Source organism: Saimiri boliviensis, chromosome 4 (genome assembly GCF_048565385.1).
Source record: "Saimiri boliviensis isolate mSaiBol1 chromosome 4, mSaiBol1.pri, whole genome shotgun sequence".
NCBI classification, from domain to species: domain Eukaryota; kingdom Metazoa; phylum Chordata; class Mammalia; order Primates; family Cebidae; genus Saimiri; species Saimiri boliviensis.
In genome coordinates this window covers 154374896-154401642 of record NC_133452.1, presented here as the reverse complement: position 1 = coordinate 154401642, position 26747 = coordinate 154374896, and the positions used below count along the sequence as shown (strand labels likewise).

At 49.0% G+C, this 26747-nt stretch overlaps 2 protein-coding genes across 3 annotated transcripts in view; both read left to right on the top strand.

Moving 5' to 3' along the window:
• LOC101038016 (uncharacterized) overlaps positions 1-1640 on the top strand; it is a 443760-nt gene extending 442120 nt beyond the window's left edge. The window contains exon 8 of the mRNA XM_074398477.1: positions 1512-1640. Within this exon, the coding sequence (XP_074254578.1) occupies positions 1551-1640 (90 nt within the window). The 5' untranslated portion in view covers positions 1512-1550. The remainder of the gene's footprint in view (positions 1-1511) is intronic.
• A 31-nt stretch (positions 1641-1671) lies between these two features.
• ATXN1 (ataxin 1) lies at positions 1672-26708 on the top strand. 2 transcript variants are annotated; one of them, XM_074398475.1, is made up of 3 exons: positions 1672-3534; positions 24817-25339; positions 26038-26708. In XM_074398475.1, the coding sequence occupies exons 1-3, from the start codon at positions 1672-1674 to the stop codon at positions 26298-26300; spliced, it is 2649 nt and encodes an 882-aa protein (XP_074254576.1). In that variant the 3' UTR covers positions 26301-26708. The 2 variants fall into 2 exon arrangements, with proteins under 2 accessions (XP_074254576.1, XP_074254577.1); XM_074398476.1 differs by lacking the exon at positions 26038-26708 and having other exon boundaries at positions 24817-25709.
• The last annotated feature ends 39 nt before the right edge of the window (positions 26709-26747 follow it).

Genomic DNA, 26747 nt, shown 5'->3' with positions numbered 1-26747 from the left:
AGAAAGAGACAGACACACCAAGCATGTAACTCATTAAGAAAACTTTCAGGCCGGTTGCAGTGGCTCACTCCTGTAATCCCAGCACTTTGAGGGGCCAAGGTGAGCGGATCACGAGGTCAGGAGTCTGATACCATCCTGGTGAACGTGGTGAAGCCCCGTCTCTACTAAAAATACAAAAACTAGCCGGGCATAGTGGCCCACACCTGTAGTCCCAGCTACTCGGGAGGCTGAGGCAGGAGATTCACTTGAACCCGAGAGGTGGAGGTTGCAGTGAGCCGAGATTGTGCCACTGTACTCCAGCCTGGCAACAGAGTGAGACTCTATCTCAAAAAGAAAAAAAAGAAAAAGAAAACTTTCGATGCAGGAGCCCTATTTTTGTATGGTATTTGGGTTTTTTAACCATAATCAAATTTGGTTTTTAACTGTCTCACTCTGTTATCATATGAGTGGCCATACTGGGAATTCTTTTGAAACTTGCAGAGAACAGGATTATTTTTGGCAGTCTCTGCTGAGTTGGCGTGTGTGTGTGTGTGTGTGTGTGTGTGTGTGTGTGTGTGTGTTAAGGGAGAGGGAATTGTAGGTCCAACACGGACCCAGAGCAAAGGGGAATCTTGGAGAGTAGTGGCTCTGGCAGGTGAAGATTCAGAAATAAAGTGCAAGGACGGCTTTGCACTTTCTCTGCTCACCTGCTTTTTCTCAACGCCTGGTTCTGAGGGCAGGGCCCAGCTGGCGTCTGCTCACCAAGGGCTTCATTTTATTTTCCAGCCAGGTAAAGGAGAGGTGAGGAATGGAACCAGCATCTCTGAAAAGAAAATTTAAGAACTGCATCATCTGCCCTTTAAGAAGAAAAGGAAAAAAAATGGAGAGAGGGTATTGAGAACATTTTAGGGGAGTTGTTAACTCCATTAAGAAGTTTATGTGGTCTGGGCACAGTGGCTCATGCCTGTACTCCCAGCACTTTGGGAGGCTGAGGTGGGCAGCTCACCTGAGACCAGGAGTTCGAGACCAACCTGACCCAACATGGAGAAACCCTGTCTCTACTAAAAGTACAAAATTAGCTGGGCATGGTGGCACATGCCTGTATCGCAGCTACCGGGAGGCTGAGGCAGAATCACTTGAACCTGGGAAGCGGAAGTTTGCAGTGAGCTGGAGGTTACAGTGAGCCGAGATCGCGCCACTGCACTCCAGCCTGGGCAGCAAGAGCGAAACTTAGTCTCAAAAAGGAAAAAAAAAAAAAAAAAAAAAAAGAATACAGTCTAGGTGTTAGAGTGTTCACTTGGCTGGTGTCTCCGTAACCTTCCTTCGGGACGCGCAGCCGCCATGGCTAGCGTTTTACCCGCTCCAGTGCTCAGGGTGCCCTCGGGTTTGGGGAGATCGCAGGAGTCCGGGGCCTAGTCTTAATCTTGCCAAGGATGTTCCTTGCCCCGTGCTGATGTTCTGATGTCCTTTCCCTCCTTTCCTTTCTCCTCTCTCTCCTTTTCCCCTTGTCACTGCCCTCCTCCCTTTCCCAGCATCCAGAGCTGCGGCTGGCGGATCGCCCCCACGGGGAGATGATTCCTCATGAAGAGCCTGGATCCCCTACAGAAATCAAATGTGACTTTCCGTTTATCAGACTAAAACCAGAGTCAGCCAGACAGTGAAACAGTCACCGTGGAGGGGGGACGGCGAAAAATGAAATCCAACCAAGAGCGGAGCAACGAATGCCTGCCTCCCAAGAAGCGCGAGATCCCCGCCACCAGCCGGTCCAGCGAGGAGAAGGCCCCCGCCCTGCCCAGCGACAACCACCGGGTGGAGGGCGCAGCATGGCTGCCGGGCAATCCTGGTGGCCGGGGCCACGGGGGCGGGAGGCACGGGCCGGCCGGGACCTCGGCGGAGCTTGGTTTACAACAGGGAATAGGTTTACACAAAGCATTGTCCACAGGGCTGGACTACTCCCCGCCCAGCGCGCCCAGGTCTGTCCCCGTGGCCACCACGCTGCCCGCCGCGTACGCCACCCCACAGCCAGGGACCCCGGTGTCTCCCGTGCAGTACGCTCACCTGCCGCACACCTTCCAGTTCATTGGGTCCTCCCAGTACAGCGGGACCTACGCCAGCTTCATCCCGTCACAGCTGATCCCCCCCACCGCCAACCCCGTCACCAGTGCGGTGGCCTCGGCCGCAGGGGCCACCACTCCATCCCAGCGCTCCCAGCTGGAGGCCTATTCCACTCTGTTGGCCAACATGGGCAGTCTGAGCCAGGCGCCGGGACACAAGGCTGAGCAGCAGCCGCAGCAGCCGCCACCGCCGCAGCAGCACCTCAGCAGGGCTCCGGGGCTCATCACCCCGGGGTCCCCCCCGCCCGCCCAGCAGAGCCAGTACGTCCACATTTCCAGTTCTCCGCAGAGCACCGGCCGCGCCGCCTCTCCTCCAGCCATCCCCATCCACCTCCACCCCCATCAGACGATGATCCCACACACGCTCACCCTGGGGCCCCCCTCCCAGGTCGTCATGCAATACGCCGACTCCGGCAGCCACTTTGTCCCTCGGGAGGCCACCAAGAAAGCCGAGAGCAGCCGGCTGCAGCAGGCCATCCAGGCCAAGGAGGTCCTGAACGGTGAGATGGAGAAGGGCCGGCGGTATGGGGCCCCGTCCTCGGCCGACCTGGGCCTGGGCAAGGCGGGTGGCAAGTCGGTCCCTCACCCGTACGAGTCCAGGCACGTGGTGGTCCACCCGAGCCCCTCCGACTACAGCAGTCGCGACCCCTCGGGGGTCCGGGCCTCTGTCATGGTCCTGCCCAACAGCAGCACGCCCGCGGCCGACCTGGAGGTGCAGCAGGCCACTCATCGCGAGGCCTCCCCCTCCACCCTCAACGACAAAAGCGGCCTGCACTTAGGGAAGCCGGGCCACCGGTCCTACGCGCTCTCACCCCACACGGTCATTCAGACCACACACAGTGCTTCAGAGCCACTCCCGGTGGGACTGCCAGCCACAGCCTTCTACGCGGGGACTCAACCCCCTGTCATCGGCTACCTGAGCGGCCAGCAGCAAGCGATCCCCTACGCCGGCAGCCTGCCCCAGCACCTGGTGATCCCCGGCACACAACCCCTGCTCATCCCGGTTGGCAGCACTGACATGGAAGCGTCGGGGGCAGCTCCGGCCATCGTCACGTCGTCCCCCCAGTTTGCTGCAGTGCCTCACACGTTCGTCACCACCGCCCTTCCCAAGAGCGAGAACTTCAACCCGGAGGCCCTGGTCACCCAGGCCGCCTACCCGGCCATGGTGCAGGCCCAGATCCACCTGCCCGTGGTGCAGCCCGTGGCCTCCCCCGCGGCGGCCCCCCCGACGCTGCCTCCCTACTTCATGAAAGGCTCCATCATCCAGTTGGCCAACGGGGAGCTGAAGAAGGTGGAAGACTTAAAAACAGAAGATTTCATCCAGAGCGCAGAGATAAGCAACGACCTGAAGATCGACTCCAGCACGGTGGAGAGGATCGAAGACAGCCATAGTCCGGGCGTGGCCGTGATACAGTTCGCCGTCGGGGAGCACCGAGCCCAGGTAACGTTGGCCGGGGTGGCGCGGTCCTCCTCTCCCGGCAAGACGCGTTGCTTCTGTGAGGCAGGATTGAGGGTCCTCAGTTACACCTAGACCACAGACACGGCCTTTCCCCACGCTGTTCTCTGGAAAAAGTAAGCCCCACTTCCCCGGGGCCTCTGCTGTGTGTAACGAATGAACCTCCACGCGTGGAGAGAAGTGCCAGGGAAGGAGTCCTTGAGACAATTCAGCAACTCACCACTCTGGTTATTTTTTGAATTCTGTGGTTGGGATGAGGAACCCTGATTGGGAAAGGCTGCCCGACTTCAGGTCCTAGCGATCATTCTGCACTTTTCCTTACCAGGAAAAGACAGAAGATATCTTTGGAGTGAGGGCATTAGATGCCAAAGGAATCACATCCCATGGCAGCTTCCATGTTTTAAAATATGTCTTATTAGCGGGGTACAGTGGCGTATGCCTTTGGTCCCAGCTACTCCAGAGGCCGAGGCAGGAGGATCACTTGAGCCCAGGAGTTCGAGGGTGTAGTGAGCTATGGCTGAATCTGTGACCATTACTGCACTTAAGGCTGGGCAACAGAGCAAGACCCTGTCTGTAACATATATATAATGTCTTATTAGTATTTAGGTATGATAAGGCCGACAGATCAGGAGACAACTCTTTGAAGGGATAGTTTGTTATACTCTCTGATCCCAAGAGGAAGGGGCACTCGACACCATAAAGTGGGGGCCACCTGGGGAAGCACCAGGTGGTCAGGAGGCAGAGGAAGTGAGGGGAAACGTGGCAGGCAGCAGCCTGTATTGTGGTTTTGTGGGGGGCAGAGTAAGCAGGATTAGGATTGGCTAGAGGGGACAATTCCAGGGTGCTCAGAGCATAGAGGTTGTCCCGAGTTGTCTGATGGTTGGTGCCGGGGTGACCAGTACAGGTGGAAAGGCCAGGCACGGTGGCTCACACCTGTAATCCCAGTACTTTAGGAGGGCGAGGCGGGTGGATCACCAGAGGTCAGAAGTTTGAGACCAGCCTGGTCACCGTGCTGAAATCCCATCTCTACTAAAAATACAAAAATTAGCCGGGCGTGGTGGCATGCACCTGTAGTCCCAGCTACTCGAGAGGCTGAGGCGAGAGAATTGCCTGAACGCGGCAGGCGGAGATTGCAGTGAGCCGAGATGGGGCCGCTGCACTCCAGCCTGGGCGACAGAGACCCCCTGTCAAAGAAAAAGACAGGCAGAAGGTAGGCCTCAGTGGAGCCGATAGAGGAGGCGCTCGGGGCGTGGGCACTGGACTGGTTGGTTGGTTGGTTGGTTTGCATATGAAAGTCGCGCTCCCTGGTGAGTTCTTTGAAATCTCCAGGAATTAGCTAATCCTAGGAGACTATACCTCTGGGGTCCGAAAGACCCTAAAATATCAAAGCATCAGAAAATAAAAGCATAGTTAATACAATCTGAAAAGTCAGGGCTGTCCCAGGTCACCTGCTGGGCTTGGGGTAAAGTCAGCTGTAGCCAAGATGAGTCATGGGAGAAACTGGAAGTGCGGTTAACTCTCTTCATTTACACAGGCTCCTTCCATCCACCCTTTTCCAGGTTCTTAGCTCGACTCCATGAATTTATTCCACAGCCCGTTTCTGTCACTGCCCAAGTTGCTGGGCGTCCAGCAGGTTCGGTCTGCAGCTGAGAGCGCCCCCTGGCGGTGGAGACCAGGAGTTTGAGACCAACCTGGTCATGGTGCTGAAATCCCATCTCTACTAAAAATACAAAAATTAGCCAGGCATGGTGGCATGCGCCTGTAGTCCCAGCTACTCGAGAGGCTGAGGCAGGAGAAACACTCTCTACCAGTGTTTCCAGCTAGGATTTGAGAACACTCAAATGGGACAGAGCCTCCTTCCAACCTGAGTTGAAAATAGCCATGAAATAGCTGCTATTGGGGACGTTCAGATAAAATAAAACAAGCAACAAAGATAAACTAGTTAATGGTTTGAATTGCTTTGGGCATTTTAAAAAAATTTTTGAGACAATGTTTTTCTGTCACCTAGGCTGAAATGCAGTGGCGCAATCATAGCTCACTGCCGCCTTGATCTCCTAGGCTCCAGCGAGCCTCCCACCCCAGCCTCCTTAGTAGCTGGGACCACACGTGCATACCACCATGCCCAGCTAATTTAAAAAGAAAAAAAGAAACATGTTAGTAGAGATGGGGGTCTTGCTGTATTACCCAGGCTGGTCTCAAACTACTGGGCTCAAGCAATCCTTCTGCCTTGGCCTCCCAAAGCCCCGAGATTATAGACATAGTCCCTATGCCTGGCTTTTTTGAACGTTGTTTAAAAGGCCAAGTGAGGAAAGGACCAAGTTATTTTTCTAGAACTGCTCATGAATGACTGGATGTGGGGTTTGCACCAAGCCGGGGTCCCGCATTGCCGAGAGCTGTTAGCCCCGAGTACTTTTGTAATTGTGAGAAATCACTATAGGTTACAATCTTTGGAAGGGCCCAAGAAAGATTTTCCCAAAGATGTGATTTAAAAAAAAAATTGGCCAGGTGCAGTGGCTCACGCCTGTAATCCCAGCACTTTAAGAGGCCAAGGCGGACGAGTCAAGAGGTCGGCAGATCGAGACCATCCCGGCCAACATGGTGAAACCCTGTCTCTACTAAAAATACAAAAATTAGCCGGGTGTGATGGTGTACACCTGTAATCCCAGCTACTTGGGATGCTGAGGCAGGAGAACCGCTTGAACCCAGGAGGCAGAGGTTGCAGTGAGCCGAGATCGCGCCGCTGCACTCCAGCCTGGCAATAAAGCAAGACTCCATCTCAAAAAAAAGAAAAAAATCAGGATTTTTAAAAGATGGCATAAATAGAGCTCACTACCTCTCTGTAGCTGCTGTTTACTTCCTGCATGAATTATGGGTGAGTACTAGGAGAAAGAAAATGAACTGCCTTAAGCAAAGCTGACTCTTCACAGACTCCAGGTGTCACACGGAAAATAAACCCATCAGTGAAGAGTCATTGCCATGGTACTTAGAATCCTTAAAACTTGCTTGTGAAGAGAGGCAGGTGTGAAAAGAGGTTTTGTTTAAAAATGGTTCCTTGCCGGCCAGCATCTCCGTCAGCGTGAGAATGAAGGCAGTCACTTCAGCTGTGGGCCACACCTCCTAGATCTGGCAGCCTCTGCAGAGTGCAGGCTCCGAGAGCCCCAGAGCCCTCTTCCCCTCTTCCTCTTCTTTTTTTTTTTTTTTTTTTTTTTGGAGACAGAGTCTCACTGTGTCACCCAGGCTGGAGTGCAGTGGCACGATCTTGGCTCACTGCCACCTCTGCCTCTTGGGTTCAAGTGATTCTCCTGTGTCAGCCTCCCAAGTAGCTGGGATTACAGGAAAGCACCACCACCCGCTACTAATTTTTGTATTTTTAGTGGAGACGGGATTTCACCATATTGGCCAGGCTGGTCTCGAACTCCTGACCTCAGGTAATCCCCCAGTGCCTCAGCCTCCTAAAGTGCTGGGGTTACAGGAGTGAGCCACCGTGCCCAGTCCCTTACAGCCCTCTTCTGTTTGGACAGGAAGAATCTAGGTGTGTTTTTCCCTACTCTAAACTTTGCAAAATTCATGATTACCTGATAGAGAAATGGGCTCCCCTGTGAAGTCAGAGCCCTCTTCTCATGTTTTTCCCCACAGTGAGATCACTGAGTCTCTCTGCTGAAGCCGGGGTGCCGACGAGCAGGTAGGAGTGTGGTCAGGTCCTGTTGGCAGGTGTGTGGGGTCGGCCCCGCGTGGCTGTGCTGCATGCTGGGAAAGGCAAGCGCACTGAGAGCTGCTGAAAAGGCAGCTGGGGCTTCATGCTGTAGAAACATAAGTGCAAGGCCCTGACGCAACCAGATTTGTCACTTTACCGAGGAGCCTATCAGAAATCAGCTGACATCATCACAGCTAAAATACTCCACCAGCTGTGTTTGCCACAAGTGACAGGTTCAGAGTCAGCCGAGACTGAAAGAGAGAACAAGAGAGGGGGAGATGGAAGGCAGAGAGAGAACTCATCTCTGGACTTAATTGAGGTTCCAGAGGCTGCATCCTTCTCTCCGTCTGCAGTGCCTCCAGGAGGGGTTTTCTCCCCGAGCCCGAAGGACCTTCCAGGGCTTCTCAACTGGTTAGGCATTGCCGACAGTGCACCCACAGAGAAATTCAGAAATGTGTGAATTGTTGAGCTTAATAAGCAAAATCACAAATCTGATTGGGGAAGCTGTGGAAGAAGAGATGGTTTTCTACAAAACAGATGGCATGGTGACTCGAAGCATAAATACTACATGAACAGAGTCCTGAGGATGCCTGACCTCGTAAGACCCCCCCAGCATCACACTCCCAGGGAAAACAGTGTCAGATGGTGGGGTGGTGAGACGCCCAGGTGTGCGGCTTTGAGTCTCTGGCAGGACAAGTTACTTCACCCCTCGGAACTGCAGCTCTCTCCTCTCTAAACCAGGCAAATGAGTTTTGGTTTTCTGTGGGGTTTATTTTGTTTGTTTGCTTGTTTTCAGACAGGGTCTTGCCCTGCTGCCCACACTGAAGTGCAGTGGTGGGATCATTGGCTCACTGCAGCTTCAACCTCACGGACTCAATTGATCCTCCCTCCTCAGCCTCCCCAGTAGCTGGGACTACAGGTGCATGCCACTACACCCAGCTAATTTACTGTATTTTTTTGTAGAGACAGTATTTTTCTCTCTTGTCCAGGCTGCTCTGGAACTCCTGGACTCAAGCCATCCCCTCACCTCGGTCTCCCAAAGTGCTGGGATTACAGGCATGAGCCACAGTTCCCGGCCACGTGTGATTCTTTATAGGAGATAATCTCTTTAGACTCCTCCGTGGTTTTAATGCTTCAGTTTTATACTTCCCAGAATGGCACAGCCCTTGTAAAAATTTATTAGTGTCAGTTAACCAAAAACCAAGAAGGGCTTTAGGATGAACACGTACTGACCTCACGCTGTGCGGCACATAGATCTCGTGGGAACTAAGGCCCTCTCTTATAAAACTGAGGGGTGTGTCGTTTGGGGATTATTTTTAAGGAGCTGAATTCCTCATTAAGATTGTGGAAAGATGCCTCCGGCGTTGTCCCAGCGGACGCTCCAAAAGAGGCAGTGCAGGAGAAAAACACCTTTCCATGTTTGCCACTGTCCCTGTGGTATGGCCCTGCCTGGCGCAGCATTTCTGTGCACGGGCAAAGCATCTCTGCATCCCCCAGACCTCCACCCGGGTGCTGCAGGAGGAAAGGGGAGAGCCAGGTATCAGGCATTGTTATTGCACGCACCAAAGGAAGGCTCCTTCCTCTTCATTGGAGGGTGATAGCGCGTTCCCCAGCCTGAAAGAGAGTTGCTGCTTTACCGTGCCTTGATTCTGGTTGAGAACCCCAAAGGATGACAGAATCAATTCCCTTGAGCCCCACTGCCAAATATAATCCACCTAATATTCGTAAGTCTGTGGTGCATCCCAGATGGGACCCTGAGGCAACAGCATCAACGTGGGAGCCAGTGCCACTCAAAAGAAGGGTGGAGCTTCGTGCCTCCTCCTTGGGTAGAAGTAGGTTAGCTGCTTGGAAAATTCAGGACCTGGCGACGGAGAAATCTGAGTCTGAACGTATCCTTCACCCATCAGTAGCTCTGGGACCTTGTGAAAGGTAGCTTCCCTTCCCTGCTTCAACTTAGATGGCTCTGGCCCTGAGAAAATTATTCACAGCTGAAAAATAGATAAAAGGCCTTGTGTTCTAAAAAGAGTTTATGGAAGGAGAGGCAGCTGATGAAAGCCTAGAAAGAAGGCTGAACTTGACCAGGCACAGTGGCTCACGCCTGTAATCCCAGCACTTTGGGAGGTTGAGGCAGGCGGATCACAAGGTCAGGAGATCGAGATCATCCTGGCTAACACGGTAAAACCTTGTCTCTACTAAAAAATACCAAAAAATAAAAAATAAAAAAATAGCCAGGCATGGTGGTCCACACCTATAGTCCCAGCTACTCAGGAGGCTGAGGCAGGGGAATTGCTTGAACCCGGGAGCCAGAGGTTGCAGTGAGCCAAGATCGTGCCACTGCATTCCAGCCTGGGTGACAGAGCGAGACTGCATCTCAAAAAAGAAAGAAGACAGAACTTTTCCAATGAGCATAATAAGCCTGTAATTTTTACCCTGCTTGTAATCCTCAGGGTGGAGTCACGTGAGTGGCCGAGGAGAGGACCCTTGGTGCCGTTCCTGTTTGTAAGGCTGAATGACATCATGCCAGCCTGTGTGAGCATATCAATCTGTATTTGCGAGCACGGGCTGGACATGAGGGTTGGATGCATGGGTGTCCCAGCCCTCCGGATCGGTTAAGACAAGTGATGCAGAAACGGGGCCCCTGGGCGGCTCTTCTGCAAGAGGCTGTTAGCGATGTACCCGCTGGGATAGCCGTGCCCAGGATGGCCCCACCTGGGGAGCCTGTGCTTCCATCTGGCCATGTTCTCTCTTATCCTATCCGTCTGTCTCACCCTCCCTAGCTTCAGCTTCTCTGAAGAGTACACAGCATTTGCTCAGTGGAGTTGTAAAATGTATTGGTAAAGTGCTCTGGGCTGACACCTTCCTCTGTGCTTCTTTCTTAAATGCCAGGCTCTGCGTGTTATTAGGGCCGTCTGTCGCTTCCCAGCGCCTCCCGAGGTGACTGCTTCCCTGACTTGTGTCTGCTTAATATTCAGTGCCATTTCCTCCTCCCAACTGTCCCACCGTGGGTGTCAGTGTGCCTGCTTGTACGGCAGTTGTTATCATGATGTACTTAACTGTGTGTCTACCGATGGCTTTCCCTTCATTCTAGTATTTTTTAGTTTGACTGCTGTGGGCTGTGAGTCATCAGTGGTAGCGTTAGGCATTGAATGGATTAGCAGGTGCCTAAAAATAGCCAAGGCCCTCATGCAAGTTGCACATGAGCCTGTGGAGTCAGTCCCTTCACAGCCAAGGCAGACCCACCTGCCAACCTTGAATATGCCGAGCTGGTGGCGATGAATCCTAATGTATCAAAAAAAGTAGATAGTTGGTGAGTGCCCTACGTGCAGAGCCCAGCGCTGGGCCTGTGCTGCAGTTCTTGGTAATATACACCTCCCGTCTGTTCTCATGCTGGAAAGGCTCCAGTGGAGAAACTCTGTGAAACCACATTTTTGTTTGTGGTCTTTGTACCTTTCCAAAAAAACAAGAAGAAAAATGCTCTCCTTTAAACTTTATGTGCTGCAAGTGCATAAAGCTACATTCTGATTGTCTCAGACCATTGTTGTTTATAGCATTTTTAACAAAAAATTAAAGACTATAGTTTAAAGCAGTTTTAGGTTTACAGAAGTAGAGAGAGGTCCCACATACATAACAGTTTTCTCTGTTTTGAAAATCTTGCATTGGTGTGATACATTGTCTACAACTGATGAGCACTGATATGTTATTTGGTGTTTTTTTTTTTTTTTTTTTTTTTTTGAGACAGAGTCTCGTTCTGTCACCAGGCTGGAGTGCATTGGCACGATCTCAGCTCACTGCAACCTCTGTCTCCTGGGTTCAAGCGATTCCCCCGCCTCAGCCTCTCAAATAGCGGGGATATTATAGGCTCGCATCACCATGCCTGGTTAATTTTTTGTATTTTAGTAGAGACAGGATGGTCTCTATCTCTTGACTTTGTGATCCATCCACCTTGTCCTCCCAAAGTGTTGGTATTACAGGTGTGAGCCACCACGCCTGACCTGATAGCTTATTTTTAACTGAAGTCCATAGTTTATATGACAGTTCATTCTTTGTATCGTACATGCTGTGAGTGACTTCGTGTATCCAGCGTGACAGTATCATACAGAACAGCTATACCACCCTCAAAATACCTTATGTATCAACGAAGTTGTCCCTCACACCCCACGTCACACCCCTGGCACCCCCTGATGGGTTTACCCCCTCCGTAGTTCTGCCTGTTCTAGAATGCCATGCAGCTGGAATCATACAGTGTGTCGCCTTTGCACGTCGACGTCTTTCACTTAGCAATACACATTTCAGGTTCTTCCCTGTCTTTCTGTTGCTCTGACAGCTCATTTCTTCTTAGCACTGAATATTATGATGTTGTTCTTTAAGGCACTTTTTTTTTTTTTTTTTTTTTTTTGAGACAGGGTCTTGCTCTGTTGCCCAGGCTGGAGTGCGGAGGCACCATAATAGCTCACTGCAGCCTTGACCTCCTAGGCTCAAGCAGTGAGCTCTTATCCTCCCATCTCAGACTCCCTAGTAGCTGGGACTGCAGGCGCTCAGCTAATTTTTGTACTTTTTTGTACACCACCACGCTCAGGTAATTCTTGTACTTTTTTGTAGAGACGGGATCTTGCCGTGTTGCCCAGACTGCTCTTGAACTCCTGAGCTCAGGTGATCCTGATCTCAGCCCCCTAAAGTGCTGGGATTCAGGCATGAGCCACCTTGCCCTGTCTAAGGCACACATTTTAAGACCCTGGAAAAGGAAGGCAGTTGGGCTAGAACTTGTGTGTATAAGGGCTACCGTATCACAGCTGCATCACTCACAGCTGCTTTGATCACTCGCTGGGCAGTGTCCTTCTTGGCCAGCCCTGAGCGTCCCCACAGGGCCTTCCCACATGGGAGCTCTGTGAGCCATGCTACCACGTGTGAGAAGAATCCAGCTTTTAATTTGGGATTTGTGTTAGGAGGCATTCCGGTGCTAGGGTGTAGGTTTATTGAACACCCTGAAATGCTTCCACCAAGGACTGAGTCAGGCTTTGCATGAACATGATTCAGTGTTTTAAATAGAACACTCACAGATATTCTTCCACCAAGCCAAAGAGTTTCCACTGTTTTTATTAATGATTTTTAAACATTGCAGTAAACGGGTCTGTTGCTGACCCCCTTCATCCTTGAGACGGGGTTTTCTGATTTTTTTCGTGCCGCGAATGTCACCATGCAGACTCACCATCCAGGAAAGCAGACCTGCCTTTCTCTGCAGGTGAAACAAGACCAAGAATTTCACTTGCAGACAGAGTCAAGAATGTCCAATTTCATTAATAGCACGAAAAACAAAATGTACTCACTGAAACCTAGCTTCTGAGACATTTCATTGCTCCCAGCGACAGGCGAAATGTGTGTGTCTGGGATGGTGTCACGAAAAAATGTTTTTAAAACAGATGCCCTTTGCAATTTGTGAAAACAGGGACTCTTGTGAAGGAAAAGGGAGACATATTTAAACAACAGATGTTTTGTTTCCTATCTTGTTTTTGGTGATATGTACATATGTGTGTATATAGACATAGCACCAATCTAAGATTGAAATATACAATCAAACAGCATAAATATGCGTGTATGTGCACAGTGTTTACATACGGTAGTTATTAACTAAGTGGTGAAAAGAATTTTATTGAATTTTCCTACAGAGGAGCTGAAATTTTTCTTAAAAGCCAGTCATTAGCCAGATGAGGAAAGTAACTTTGAATAAATAGTGAGTCTATATTGTCTCCCTACCTGGGTTTCTTTGTCCAAAATGGGAGTTGGAGGTGATGGTTTTAGAAGAGTCCGTTTAGGGGGCTGGAGGGAGGAAGGGGTAGGCAGAGCTCTTACAACCGCAGTGGTGAGCAAATGGGTGTGCTGGCAGCAGCGGGAGGCGGGAGGGGAAGAGTGGAGGAGGATGGGAAGCGATCCACCCCCAAATGCAAGAGGTGCTGATGACAGGGCATCCAGAGATGAAAGACAGAGGATCCTCAAGCTGACAGAAGTACAAAGGCCATCCCTGGGTGTGGTGGCTCACACCTGTAATTCCAGCACTTTGGGAGGCCAAGGTGAGTGGATCACCTGAGGTCAAGAGTTCAAGACCAGCCTGATCAACATGGTGAGACGCCATCTCTACTACATAGGAAAAATTAGCCAGGCGTGGTGGCAGGCACCTGTAATCCCAGCTACTTGAGAGGCTGGGGCAGGAGAATTGCTTAAAGCTGGGAGGCAGAGGTTGCAGCGAGCCGAGATCACACCACTGCATTCCAGCCTGAGCAATAGAATAGAGCAAGACTCTGTGTCCAAAAAAAAAAAAACGTATAAAGGCTATCCACACTCACATTTCGTTCTATAGACTGCTTAGGGTGTTTGAAACAGGATATATTTATTGGATGAAAAAATGGGCTATATCAAGCTGTCAGGCATTATGTAACATGCTTTGATCATCTGTGGTACTGCTCCTATGACTTTATTTTCATTGGGATTTCATCAAGGACCATTCTGGAAAATGTGCGGAACCCCAGCAAAATCATAAAATGACTTAATGATTACTAGTGATAAAATGACTTAACGATGACTAGCACAGCTGTAGGAACAAGAGTGGAGAGAAAATAATTGAAGATGATTCAAGAAAATCATGACAGCCTCAGCCTCTAACAAGGTGAGGCGGCTATGGCTCCCCCGAAACAGCTGCCTGTGAGGGGTAAGGCACGCCCTGGAGAAAGCCCTGCTCTTCTCCCTGGGGAAGGCCATAGCTCACTTTAGTCCTGGCTGGTTTAAATAAAAAAAAAAAGAAAAAGAAAAGAAAAGAACAAGGCAGGCCCTCTATTGCCACCTGTTGTCCCGTTGTGCCATTGCAGTGTTTTTCCATGCGGAAGGCAAACAGAACTATTTATTCTTTCAGATTTTAACTGAGCACCTATTACTTGCCAGGAAGTATTTCAGACTCTGGGGATAGAACATTGAGTTTGGGGAACGAGGTGAAACAGACACATATACAAGTAAATTAAAAAGAATGCATAAAAAGATAACCAGTCCCTTTTGGCACGAGGGACTGGTTTTGTGGAAGACAATTTTTTCCACAGGATGGGAAGAGGGAGGGGGATGGTTTGGTTCCACCTCAGATCATCAGGCGTTAGTTAGATTCTCATAAGGAGTGTGCAACCTAGATTCCGCGCATGCGCAGTTTACAATAGGGTGCATGCTCCTGTGAGAACCTAATGCTGTTGCTGATCAGACAAGAGAAGGAGCTCAGTCGGGAATGGTCGCTCACCTCCTGCTGCGCAGTCCAGTTCCTAACAGGCCGTGGACTTCCACCAGTCCGTTGCCTGGGGGTTAGGGATCCCTGCTATAAAGAAGATAAAGGGCCAGGCTAGGTGGCTCATACTTGTAATCTCAGCACTTTTGAGAGGCCGAGGTGAGAGGACATTTGAGGCCAGGAGTTCCAGACTAGCCTGGCCAACATAGCAAGCCTCCATCTCTACGTAATAATCATCATTATCATCCACAAAAAAATTAGCTGGGCATGGTGGTGCATGCACGTGGCCCCAGCTACTTAGGAGGCTGAGGCAGGAGGATCCCTTGAATCCAAGAGGTCAAGGCTACAGTGAGCCATGATCGTGCTACTGCACTCCAGCCTGGGCAACAGAACCAGGCCCTATCTCAAAATTTAGAAAAAAGCAGCTATGGAAACTAGAGGGTTGTTATTTTAAATAGAGCTGTCAGGGGAGTTCTCTCTGAAAAGGAGAGTGGGTGGCGACAGTACGTGGGACAAAAAAGATTCCAAATGAATGGAGAGCAGCAGGTGCCCAGAAGGAAGGCGGAAGTGGGGTTAAAGGACCAGCAGCGAGACCCCTGTTGCCACGTCAGGCTTGTTTGTGGAGACTGAGCAACTGAGACGCAGCTTGGCCAAGACAGAGGTGGTGGAGGTAGTGAAAAATAGTCTCATTCTAGGCATATTTGGAAAAGGAACCTGTACAGTTTGCTTATAATTGGGATGTATGTGATGTGAGAGGAAGAACGGAAGAAAGCGTTATCCCCCAGTCTTTGATTGAGCAGCCCGAAGAATGAGATGCCGTTCATGGAGATGGGGAAGAACACGGGACGGCCCCCAGGCAGGGACACATTGGGAGGTCTGATGTGTTTTTGGTCGCGTTAAGTTTAAGTTGTCCGTTCGACATTTGCGTGGACGTCATCGGAGAGCGTGGTCACTGGTGTCCAAATGTACCCTTGTGAAGTGTTTTGTTTTGCATGTGTGTTCTCCTCAAGGCAGGCCGGAAACTAGGTCTTAATCAATAGGCGCTCTTCTAAGGTTCCTGCACTCAGGAGGTGCTCAGTGTGTACTTATTCAACTTTTATTCAAACTGCAAAGCCTAAAGTGTGTCATTAGGAATACTCAATACTATTTTGAGGCCAGGCGAGGTGGCTCATGCCTGTGATTCCAGCATTTTGGGAGGCCGAGGCAGCTGGATCACTTGAGGTCAGGTGTTCAACACCAGCCTGGCCAACACAGTGAAACCCCGTCTCTACTAAAAATACAAAAATTAGCCAGGTGTGGTGGCTCATGCCTGTAGTCCCCGTTACTCGGGAGGCTTAGGCAGGAGAATTGCATAAACTCAGGAGGCGGACGTTGCAGTGAGCCGAGATCATGCCACTGCACTTCATCCTGGGCAACAGAGCAAGACTCCATCTCAAAAAACAATAACAATATTTTGAAGCTCCTCGGCATTATAGGAAACACCCACATGGGTCTCAAATTCAAGGAATTCACAGGTTCATTGTTCCAGATGAAGATGACATCATCTTACAAAATCACACCGTCTCTGTTTCAGGTCCAAAACAGTCCCCGCTGGCATTGACAGCGTGTTTTGAGATTGGAAAAGGCTCCTCTCCAAAGGAATTTCAAGCAACAGATTTGATTATATATATTCTTATTGAAAAATCCCTCAGTGAGATTTCTTCATTAACTGTTAATGATCAAAAAGTTTATATCCTTATGACAAACCTAATTATAAACATAGATTTGCTCTGAATACTTGAGTATACTTGTTCGAGATGTGCGTAACAAGATTTTAACTTTCACCAAAGAAAGGGAAAAAAACTTATTTTCCATCCCTTACATTCAGACCCCAAGAGGGGAAAAGCGCCTTGTCTAGATAGCTCAAACTAACTAATTAGTGAGAACAAAACTAGCATTGGCTGGACAGGCTATCCGATCTGTGCCTACAATGATCAGATTGTCTGAATAATCTTCCGTTCCTGCCTCAGCTTTCATGGACCTGGCTGGTATCTGGTCATGGCATCTTTTTGCTTTTTCCTTTGGTAGAAAGCAAAGCCAGAATTTAGGCAAAAAGAAACAGAGAGAAGCCTTTGAAGTGATAAAAAAGAATCTCCCAAGCCTATCTAGGTTAACATAAATTCCATTAACAGGACAGGCAGATGCGGTAGCTCATGTCTGTAAGCCTCACATTTTGGGAGGCTGAGGCTGGTGGATCACCTGAGGTCAGGAGTTCGAGACCAGCCTGGCCAACATGGCGAAACCGCGTCTCAACTAAAAATATTAAAACTTAGCCAGGCGTGGTTGTGCATGACTGTAATCCTAGCAACTCAGGAGGCTGAGGCAGGAGAATCGCTTGAATTCAGGATGCAGAGGTTGCAGTGAGCCCAGACGGTGCCACTCCACTCCAACCTGGACAACAGAGCGAGACTGTCTCAAAAAAAAAAAAAAAAAAAAAAAAAAAAAAACCAAAAAAAAAAAAAACCAACAACAACAACCATTAACATCACCTTATTTTCGTGCACATCTCAGGTATTCTCTCTCTCCATCACTTTTCTCTCATGAATTTTTCGGTAGGCTATTCTGGCTATGATTCACACCGCAGCATTTAATTCTAAGGCCTGTCTTTGGAGGCTTGGAGTTTGGTTTGGTTTTTAGAGACAGAGTCTTGCTTTGGCACACAGACTGGAGTGGCCCGGGAGGTCGAGTGACCCTCCCACCTCGGTAACCAAAGGTGTGGCTGCTCACCACTCAAAAGCCAAATAGGAGAGATGAGGTTGGTGAGAGGAAAGCAGGTTTACTGGGAAAGCCAGCAAAATTGAGAAGACGATGAGCTTGCATTCTAAAGTACCATCTCCAGGCTGGGCACAGTCCCTCACACCTGTAATCCCAGCACTTTGGGAGGCCGAGGCGGGTGGATCACCTGAGGTCAGGAGTTTGAGACCAGCCTGGCCAACATGATGAAACCCTGTCTCTACTAAACAAAATACAAAAATTAACCAGGTGGCAGATGTCTGTAGTCCCAGCTTCTTGGGAGGCTGAGGCAGGAGACCCTCTTGAACCCAGGAGGCGGAGGTTGCAGTGAGCCGAGATTATACCACTCCACTCCAGCCTGGGCAACAGAGCAAAACTCCATCTCAAAAAAATAATAATAATTTAAAAAAATAAAGTACCATCTCTAATATTTTAGGCTGGTCGGAGGGTTTTTATGGGAGGGGGCTCTGGGGGGGGACAGGCGGGTTGGTATCAAGGAGGCTGAGGACCGCAGACATTTGTGCACCAGTGAGGGTTCAAGGAGGTTGGGAAATTCTTCGTCCTTGTTCATGTCACGATGCTCCTATCAGTCTTTACCAACATATGCTTCCCCTTCAATCCCAGAGTTAGTTCTTAAAAGTACATGATTCTTGTTTGTGTGTATTATCTCGGTGCTCTAAAATTATCCTAGCCTGCTTGCAGGAAAGGGTAAAACCCTTTAAACAAAAACTGGGTTAGCTATGTTCATTCTTTTGCTATGTCACGGTTGTACCTCAGCCTCCCAATGTGCTGGGCTTACAAGAGCGGTATCTTTGGAGTTTTGAGATGTGGAAAGGACTTCAAATTATCCAACAACATTATGAAGTCTTTAGTGGCAAATGTGTCCATCTGTATCCTGGCTTTTGCAGGAATCAATTATATTACTGTTATAAAAGGCTTGTAGACATTTCTTAATGAGGCTACAGATACTTGGTAACATGGAAATCCTCAGCGTTATCTATAAGCATACAATAGATGTTATTTTTAGAAAATTAAACATTGCCTGCCCTGCGAAGTGCACATAATGTGGAACACACAAAACCAGAAAAGAGGCTGACACGTTTGGACATCAGGCTTCTGGTCTTCTGAATGTCACATAACCTCTGCCTGGTGTTGGGCAAGAATAAGCAAACTGCAACTCTGGAAGACAGTCTTAACGAGAATAGGTGTTAACACCTGAGAGCTTTATTTCTGTGACTTGGAAATGTAGCGAGACAGTCTCCGCTTGGTGTAGGATCTGTTTCCTTCTGTTCAGTTTATGCTGTTAATGGTTCTAAGAGGTTTGGGAGAGGATCTATGGAGCCAGTTCCAGATTGGTCCTCTTACTTAGAATACATTGGGCATCCCCATCTGATACTGTAACTTGTAAGTCTATTTGTCTACGTATATATGCACATATATGTTTGTGTGTCATATAAATGTAGTTCTGAAATTGAACAGTGTCACACACTTGTACAACGTAACCAGAATTGTGTAAGTGGCTGTAAGGCAAACATGACATCACAATTTTCTGTTCCATGAAACAAATCCATGAGCTCATGCCATTGGGTCTTACTTATTTCAGGCAATAGTCACACTGTTGGTGGGTAGTGGGAATGCTAAGTTCATCTCTCTCTCTTTCTCTTTTTTTTTTTTTTTTTTTTTGAGATGGAGTTTTGCTCTTGTTGCCCGGGCTGCAGTGCAATGGCATGATCTTGGCTCACCGCAACCTCCACCTCCTGGGTTCAAGCAATCTCCAGCCTCTGCCTCCCAGGTGACTGGGATTAAGGCATGCACCACCACGCTCAGCTAGTTTTTTGCATTTTTAGTAGAGACAGGGTTTCTCCATGTTGGTCAGTCTGGTCTTGAACTCCCAACCTCAGGTGATTTGCCCACCTCGGCCTCCCAAAGTGCTGGGATTACAGGCATGAGCCACCGTCCCTGGCCCAGTTCATCTCTTTTTGGTGGCATTGTAATGTCTTTGCTCACAAGGCTAGAGGTCAGGAGGCATAGAAAAAAGAAAATGAGTTTGGGGATCAAAGACTAGGATGAAATCCCAAGCCTCGCGGCTAATAGCTATGACATTGGGCAAGTGACTTCATCTCTCTGTGACTATTTGTAAAATGTATAAAACTGGAATAGCAATACTTGTCTCATTAGCATATTGTGAACTTTAAGCAAAATATTTTTTGTAAAGTTTGTACCTGAGAGCTTGACAGAGTAGGCCCTCAAAACATTTTAGCTTGTTGGCCAGGCACGGTGGCTCACACCTGTAATCCCAGCACTTTGGGAGTCCGAGGCAGGTGGATCATGAGGTCAGGAGTTCAAGACCAGACTGGCCAACATGGTGAAACCCTGTCTCTACTAAAAATACAAAAATTAGCTGGGTATGGTGCTGTGTGCCTGTAATCCCAGCTACTCAGGAGGCTGAGGCAAGAGAATTACTTGAACCCTGGAGATAGAGGTTGCAGTGAGCCGAGATCGCGCCACTGCACTCTAGCCTGGGCAATGGAGTGAGACTGTGTCTCAAAAAAAAAAAACCAAAAAACCAACAGAGCATTTTAAATATTAGTGCATATAGCCAATATTCATTTAGATTTACCACATATCTGCCATTTTTTTTTCTCTTCCTTCCTCCCTGAGGAATTCTATCTACAAACTTTGATCTAGATTCATTATTTTCCCCCTCTACCTAAAGAATACCTTTTAGTATTTTCTGTAATGGAGATCTGTTGGTGCTGAATTCTTTGTGACTTTTGTGTGAACATGTCTCTGTGGAAGGATCTTTTTGCTCCATATAGAATTCTTGATTGGCGATTCTTTTTCTTCAGCACTTTGAAGATATACCATTGTCTACTGGATTCCATTATTTTTGTTGAGATGTAAAGTGTGAGTTCAATTGTTGCTTATTTGGAGGTAATATGCATTTTGTTCTAGAGGCGTGTGTGTGTGTGTGTGTGTGTGTGTGTGTGTGTGTGTGTGTGTAAAATGTAGTTTCTCTCGTTGCCCAAGCTGGAGTGTGATGGCATGATCTTGGCTCACTGCAACCCCTGCCTCACGGGTTCAAGCACTTCTCCTGCCTCAGCCCCCCAAGTAGCTGGGATTATAGGTGCTTGCCACCACAACTGGCTAATTTTTGTATTTTTAGTAGAGACAGGGTTTCACCATGCTGGCCGGGCTGGTCTGAGAGTCAAGTAGTGCAATCTCTGCTCACTGCAACCTTTGTCCTCCAGGTTCAAGCGATTCTCCTGCCTCAGCCTCCTGAGTAGCTGGGATTACAGGCACATGTCACCGCACCCGGCTTAATTTTGTATTTTTAGTAACAACGGGGTTTCGCCATGTTAGCCAGGCTGGTTTCAAACTCCTGACCTCAAGTGATCCACCCGCCATGGCTTCCCAAAGTGCTAGGATTATAGGCATGAGCCACCGTGCCCCGCCTTTTTACTATCTTATTTGCTGTCTCGTACAATAAGAAAAAAAAATTAAACATTTTGTCTAGAGTTTTAAAATTTATTACAATGCTTATATTTTTGTTCAGTTTTTAGTTATCCTCAGGAGGGTTGGTCCAAATTACCTAGTCTACTACCTCTAGAAGAGACATTGAAAATTGCCTTCTTTTTCTTTGAGATGGAATCTCACTCTGTCACCCAGGCTGCAGTGCAGTGGCACACACTCGGCCCACTGCAACCTCTGCTGCCTGGGTTCAAGTGTTTCTCCTGCCTCGGCCTCCAGAGTAACTGGAATTACAGGCGCTTGCCATTGTGCCAGGCTAATTTTTGTATTTTTAGCAGAGACGGGGTTTCACCCTATTGGCCAGGCTGGTCTTGAACTCCTGGACTTGTGATCCACCCACCTCAGCCTCCCAAAGTGCTGGGATTACAGGCCTGAGCCACACGCCTGGCCTATCCAGTAAATATTTATTAAGCTCCAACCATATGCCAAGCATCCTTTTGCTGTTGTTGTTTGCTTTTTGAGATGGAGTCTTGCTCTGTCACCCAGGCTGGAGTGCAGTGGCACAATCTTAGCTCACTGCAACCTCTGCCTCCTGGGTTCAAGTGATTCTTGTGTCTCAGCGTCCCAAGTGTCTGGAATTACAGGTGCCCACCACCAAGCCCAGCTAATTATTTTTAGTGCAGATGGTTTCACCATGTTGGCCAGGCTGGTCTTGAACTCGTGACCTCAAGTGACCCACCCACCTCGGCCTCCCAAAGTGCTAGGATTACAGACGTGAGTCACTGCAGCCAGCCACCAAGCATCCTTTTAGGGGCTGGGGACTCACTGGTAAACACGTCATGCCTGCCTCCTGGAATTTACCTATAGTCTCACTCTGATCCATGTTTAGTCCTGTCCTGTATGATAATAGTTGTCCATTGAGCTCATAAAATCTAAAACCATACTGGGCTTCTGAGTTGCCCATGAAGCCTAGCTCAGTGCTCAACGCTAAGGGGTGCCCTGTCATTGCTGGGGTTCAAGTGACTGGTTCTAACAGACGGGCTATAGAGCTAATACCTGGTGGAAGATTTTAAACACCGATGGTTTCTGCCTATGGTGAGTATAGGCAGAAGCAAAAGTGAAGAGCCTCATTTATAGTGTGTTGCTGGGGGAGAGGGAGGTCTACAAACTGAGTCATTTTTCCCCCATTCAGCCTGTGTGTGTCTGTGTGTGTGCCTGTGTGTCTGTGTATCTGTCTCTGTATGTCTGTCTGTGCATGTCTGTGTGCCTGTGTGTGTGTGCCTGTGTATGTGCCTGTGTATGTGTCTGTGTGTGCCTGTGTCTGTGTGCCTGTGTGTGTGTATGTGCCTGTGTATGTGTCTGTGTGTGTGCCTGTGTGTCTGTGTCTCTGTATGTCTGTGCATGTCTGTGTGCCTGTGTGTGTCTGTGTGTGCCTGTGTATCTGTGTATGCCTCTGTGTGTCTGTGTGTGCCTGTGTATCTGTGTATACCTGTGTGTCTGTGTGTGCCTGTGTATCTGTGTATGCCTGTGTCTGTGTGTGTGCCTGTGTCTCTGTATCTGTGTCTCTGTATCTGTCTGTGCCTGTGTGTGTGTGCCTCTGTATGTGTGTATGTGCCTGTGTGTGCCTATGTCTGTGTGCCTGTGTATGTGTGCCTGTGTATGTATGTGCCTGTGTGTGCATGTCTCTGTATGTCTGTGTGCATGTGTGTGCGCCTGTGTATGTGTGTATGTGCCTGTGTCTGTGTGTGCCTGTGTGTCTGTGTCTCTGTATGTCTGTGCATGTCTGTGTGCCTGTGTCTGTGTGTGTCTGTGTGTGCCTGTGTATCTGTGTATGCCTGTGTCTGTGTGTGTGCCTGTGTCTCTGTATCTGTGTCTCTGTATCTGTCTGTGCCTGTGTGTGCCTCTGTATGTGTGTATGTGCCTGTGTGTGTGCATGTCTCTGTATGTCTGTGTGCCTGTGTATGTGTGCCTGTGTATGCGCCTGTGTGTGTGCATGTCTCTGTATGTCTGTGTGCATGTGTGTGCGCCTGTGTATGTGTGTATGTGCCTGTGTGTGTCTGTGTGTGCCTGTGTGTCTGTGTATGTCTGTATGTGCCTGTGTATGTGTCTGTGTGTGTGCCTGTGTCTCTGTATGTCTGTGCGTGCCTGTGTGTGTGTGTGCCTGTGTATGTGTGTATGTGCCTGTGTATGTGCCTGTGTGTCTGTGCCTGTGTCTGTGTCTCTGTCTGCATGTCTGTGTACCTGTGTGTGTCTGTGTATCTGTGTATGCCTGTGTCTGTGTGTGTGCCTGTGTCTGTCTGTGTCTCTGTATGTCTGTCTATGCCTGTGTGTGCCTGTGTATGTATGTGTATGTGCATGTCTCTGTCTGTGCCTGTGTGTGCCTATGTGTGTATGTGCCTGTGTGTGTCTGTGTGTGCCTGTGTGTCTGTGTGCCTGTGTATGTCTGTGTGTATGTGCCTGTGCATGCCTCTGTGTGTGCCTATGTCTGTGTATCTGTGTCTCTGTGTGTCTATGCCTGTGTGTGTGTGCATGTCTCTATGTCTGTGTGCGCCTGTGTATGTGTGTATGTGCCTGTGTCTGTGTGTGCCTGTGTGTGTCTGTGTATGTGCCTGTGTATGTGTCTGTGTGCCTGTGTCTGTGTTTCTGTATGTCTGTGCATGTCTGTGTGCCTGTGTATCCGTGTATGCCTGTGTCTGTGTGTGTGCCTGTGTCTGTCTCTATGTCTGTGCATGTCTGTGTGCCTGTGTGTGTGTGCCTGTGTATGTGCCTGTGTATGTGTGTGTGCCTGTGTCTGTGTGCCTGTGTGTGTATGTGCCTGTGTGTGTGTCTGTGTCTCTGTATGTCTGTGCATGTCTGTGTGCCTGTGTGTGTCTGTGTGTGTCTGTGTATCTGTGTATGCCTGTGTGTCTGTGTGTGCCTGTGTATCTGTGTATGCCTGTGTCTGTGTGTGTGCCTGTGTCTCTGTATCTGTGTCTCTGTATCTGTCTGTGCCTGTGTGTGCCTCTGTATGTGTGTATGTGCCTGTGTGTGTGCATGTCTCTGTATGTCTGTGTGCCTGTGTCTGTGTGCCTGTGTATGTGCATGTCTCTGTGTGCATATGTGTGCCTGTGTTCCTGTGTATGTCTGTGCCTGTGTATGTGTCTGTGTGTGTGCCTGTGTCTCTGTATGTCTGTGCGTGCCTGTGTGCCTGTGTATGTGTGTATGTGCCTGTGTGTGCCTGTATGTCTGTGTCTCTGTCTGCATGTCTGTGTGCCTGTGTGTGTCTGTGTATCTGTGTATGCCTGTGTCTGTGTGTGCGCCTGTGTCTATCTGTGTCTCTGTATGTGTCTGTGCCTGTGTGTGCCTGTGTATGTGCCTGTGTGTGTCTGTGTGTGCCTGTGTGTCTGTGTGCCTGTGTATGTCTGTGTGTATGTGCCTGTGCATGCCTCTGTGTGTGCCTATGTCTGTGTATCTGTGTCTCTGTGTGTCTATGCCTGTGTGTGTGTGCCTGTGTGTGCATGTCTCTGTGTGCCTGTGTGTGCCTGTGTATGTGTGTATGTGCCTGTGTGTGTCTGTGTGTGCCTGTGTATGTCTGTGTATGTGCCTGTGTATGTGTGTGCCTGTGTCTGTGTCTCTGTATGTCTGTCTGTGCATGTCTGTGTGCCTGTGTCTGTGTGTGCCTGTGTATCTGTGTATGCCTGTGTCTGTGTGTATGCCTGTGTCTGTGTATCTGTATGTCTGTGCCTGTGTGTGTGCCTATGTATGTGCCTGTGTGTCTGTGTGTGCCTGTGTATCTGTGTGCCTGTGTATGTCTGTGTGTATGTGCCTGTGTATGTGTCTGTGTATGTGCCTGTCTCTGTATGTCTGTGCGTGCCTGTGTGTGTGTGTGCCTGTGTATGTGCCCGTGTTTGTGTGTGTATCTGTGTGTATGTGCCTGTGTGTCTGTGTGTGTGCCTGTGTCTCTGTATGTCTGTGTGTGTCTGTGTGCCCGTGTGTGTCTGTGTGTGAGTTCATACGTGTGCTTAAATCAAACAAGAATAAAACGTTTTTATTTGTTCCCTTCCTCCTCCCCCTTTCTCTCTCCCTGTTTCCGCAGGTCAGCGTTGAAGTTTTGGTAGAGTATCCTTTTTTTGTGTTTGGACAGGGCTGGTCTTCCTGCTGTCCGGAGAGAACCAGCCAGCTCTTTGATTTGCCGTGTTCCAAACTCTCAGTTGGGGATGTCTGCATCTCGCTGACCCTCAAGAACCTGAAGAACGGCTCTGTTAAAAAGGGCCAGCCCGTGGATCCCGCCAGCGTCCTGCTGAAGCACTCAAAGGCCGACGGCCTGGCGGGCAGCAGACACAGGTACGCCGAGCAGGAAAACGGAATCCACCAGGGGAGTGCCCAGATGCTGTCTGAGAACGGCGAACTGAAGTTTCCAGAGAAAATGGGATTGCCCGCAGCGCCCTTCCTCACCAAAATAGAACCCAGCAAGCCTCCGGCCACGAGGAAGAGGAGGTGGTCGGCGCCGGAGAGCCGCAAACTGGAGAAGTCAGAAGACGAACCACCTTTGACTCTTCCTAAGCCTTCTCTAATTCCTCAGGAGGTTAAGATTTGCATTGAAGGCCGGTCTAATGTAGGCAAGTAGAGGCAGCGTGGGGAAAGGAAACGTGGCTCTCCCTTATCATTTGTATCCAGATTACTGTACTGTAGGCTAAATAACACAGTATTTACATGTTATCCTCTTATTTTAGGTTTCTGTTCTAACCTTGTCATTAGAGTTACAGCAGGTGTGTCGCAGGAGACTGGTGCATATGCTTTTTCCACGCGTGTCTGTCAGTGAGCAGGTGGGAGGAGGGGAGCTCCAGGCATCCCCCGGGAAGAAAGGAGTGGGGCTTCAGGGCACCTGCCTTCTCTAGCAGCACAGCAGCAGCCCAGGGCACTGACTCCTGCTAGCGTCAGGGGAAAGTTCCGTGGGAAGGGTCCTGCGGAGTTGCAGGGGTGCATGCATGTGGGGGTGCACAGGCGCTGTGGCGGCGAGTGAGGGTCTCTTTTTCTCTGCCTCCCTCTGCCTCCCTCTCTTGCTATCAGCATGGGACTGGGGATTCAGAGCAGGGTCCTCCTGGGGTTCCCACGTACAAAATCAACATCAGGAACCCAGCTTCAGGGCATCGCGGAGACGCGTCAGACGGCAGATTTGGAAAGCTTACCATTTAAAAGAACATTTTTCTCTCCAACATATTTTACAGTAAAAGCAACTTTTAATTGTATAGATATATATTTCCCCCTATGGGGCCTGACTGCACTGATATCTATTTTTTTTTTTTTTTTTTTAAAGAGCAACTGCCACATGCGGGATTTCATTTCTGCTTTACTAGTGCAGTGATGTCACCAGGGTGTCGTGGTGGACAGGGAAGCCCCTGCTGTCATGACTCCACGTGGGGTAAGGGGGTTTGGGGGTGGGGGCGGGGAAAGAGTGAACACCCACGCTGGCTTCTGTGCAGTGTTAGGAAAACCAATCAGGTTACTGCATTGACTTCACTCCCAAGAGGTAGATGCAAACTGCCCTTCCGTGAGAGCAACGGAAGCTCTTCACGATGAGTTTGCAAAATCTTTGTCTTTTAATTCTAGTACTGTTTATAGTTCATGACTATGGACAACTCGGGTGCCACTTTTTTTGTTTTTTTCAGATTCCAGTGTGACATGAGGAATTAGATTTTGAAGATGAGCATATATTACTATCTTTAAGCATTTAAAAATACTGTTCACACTTTATTACCAAGCATCTTGGTCTCTCATTCAACAAGTACTGTATCTCATTTTAAACTCTTCGGGAAGAGGAAAAAAAAAAAAACTAAGTTGCTTTCTTTTTTTTCAACACTGTAACTACATTTCAGCTCTGCAGAATTGCTGAAGAGCAAGATATTGAAAGTTTCAATGTGGTTTAAAGGGATGAATGTGAATTATGAACTAGTATGTGACAATAAATGACCACCAAGTACTACCTGACGGGAGGCACTTTTCACTTTGATGTCTGAGAAACAGTTA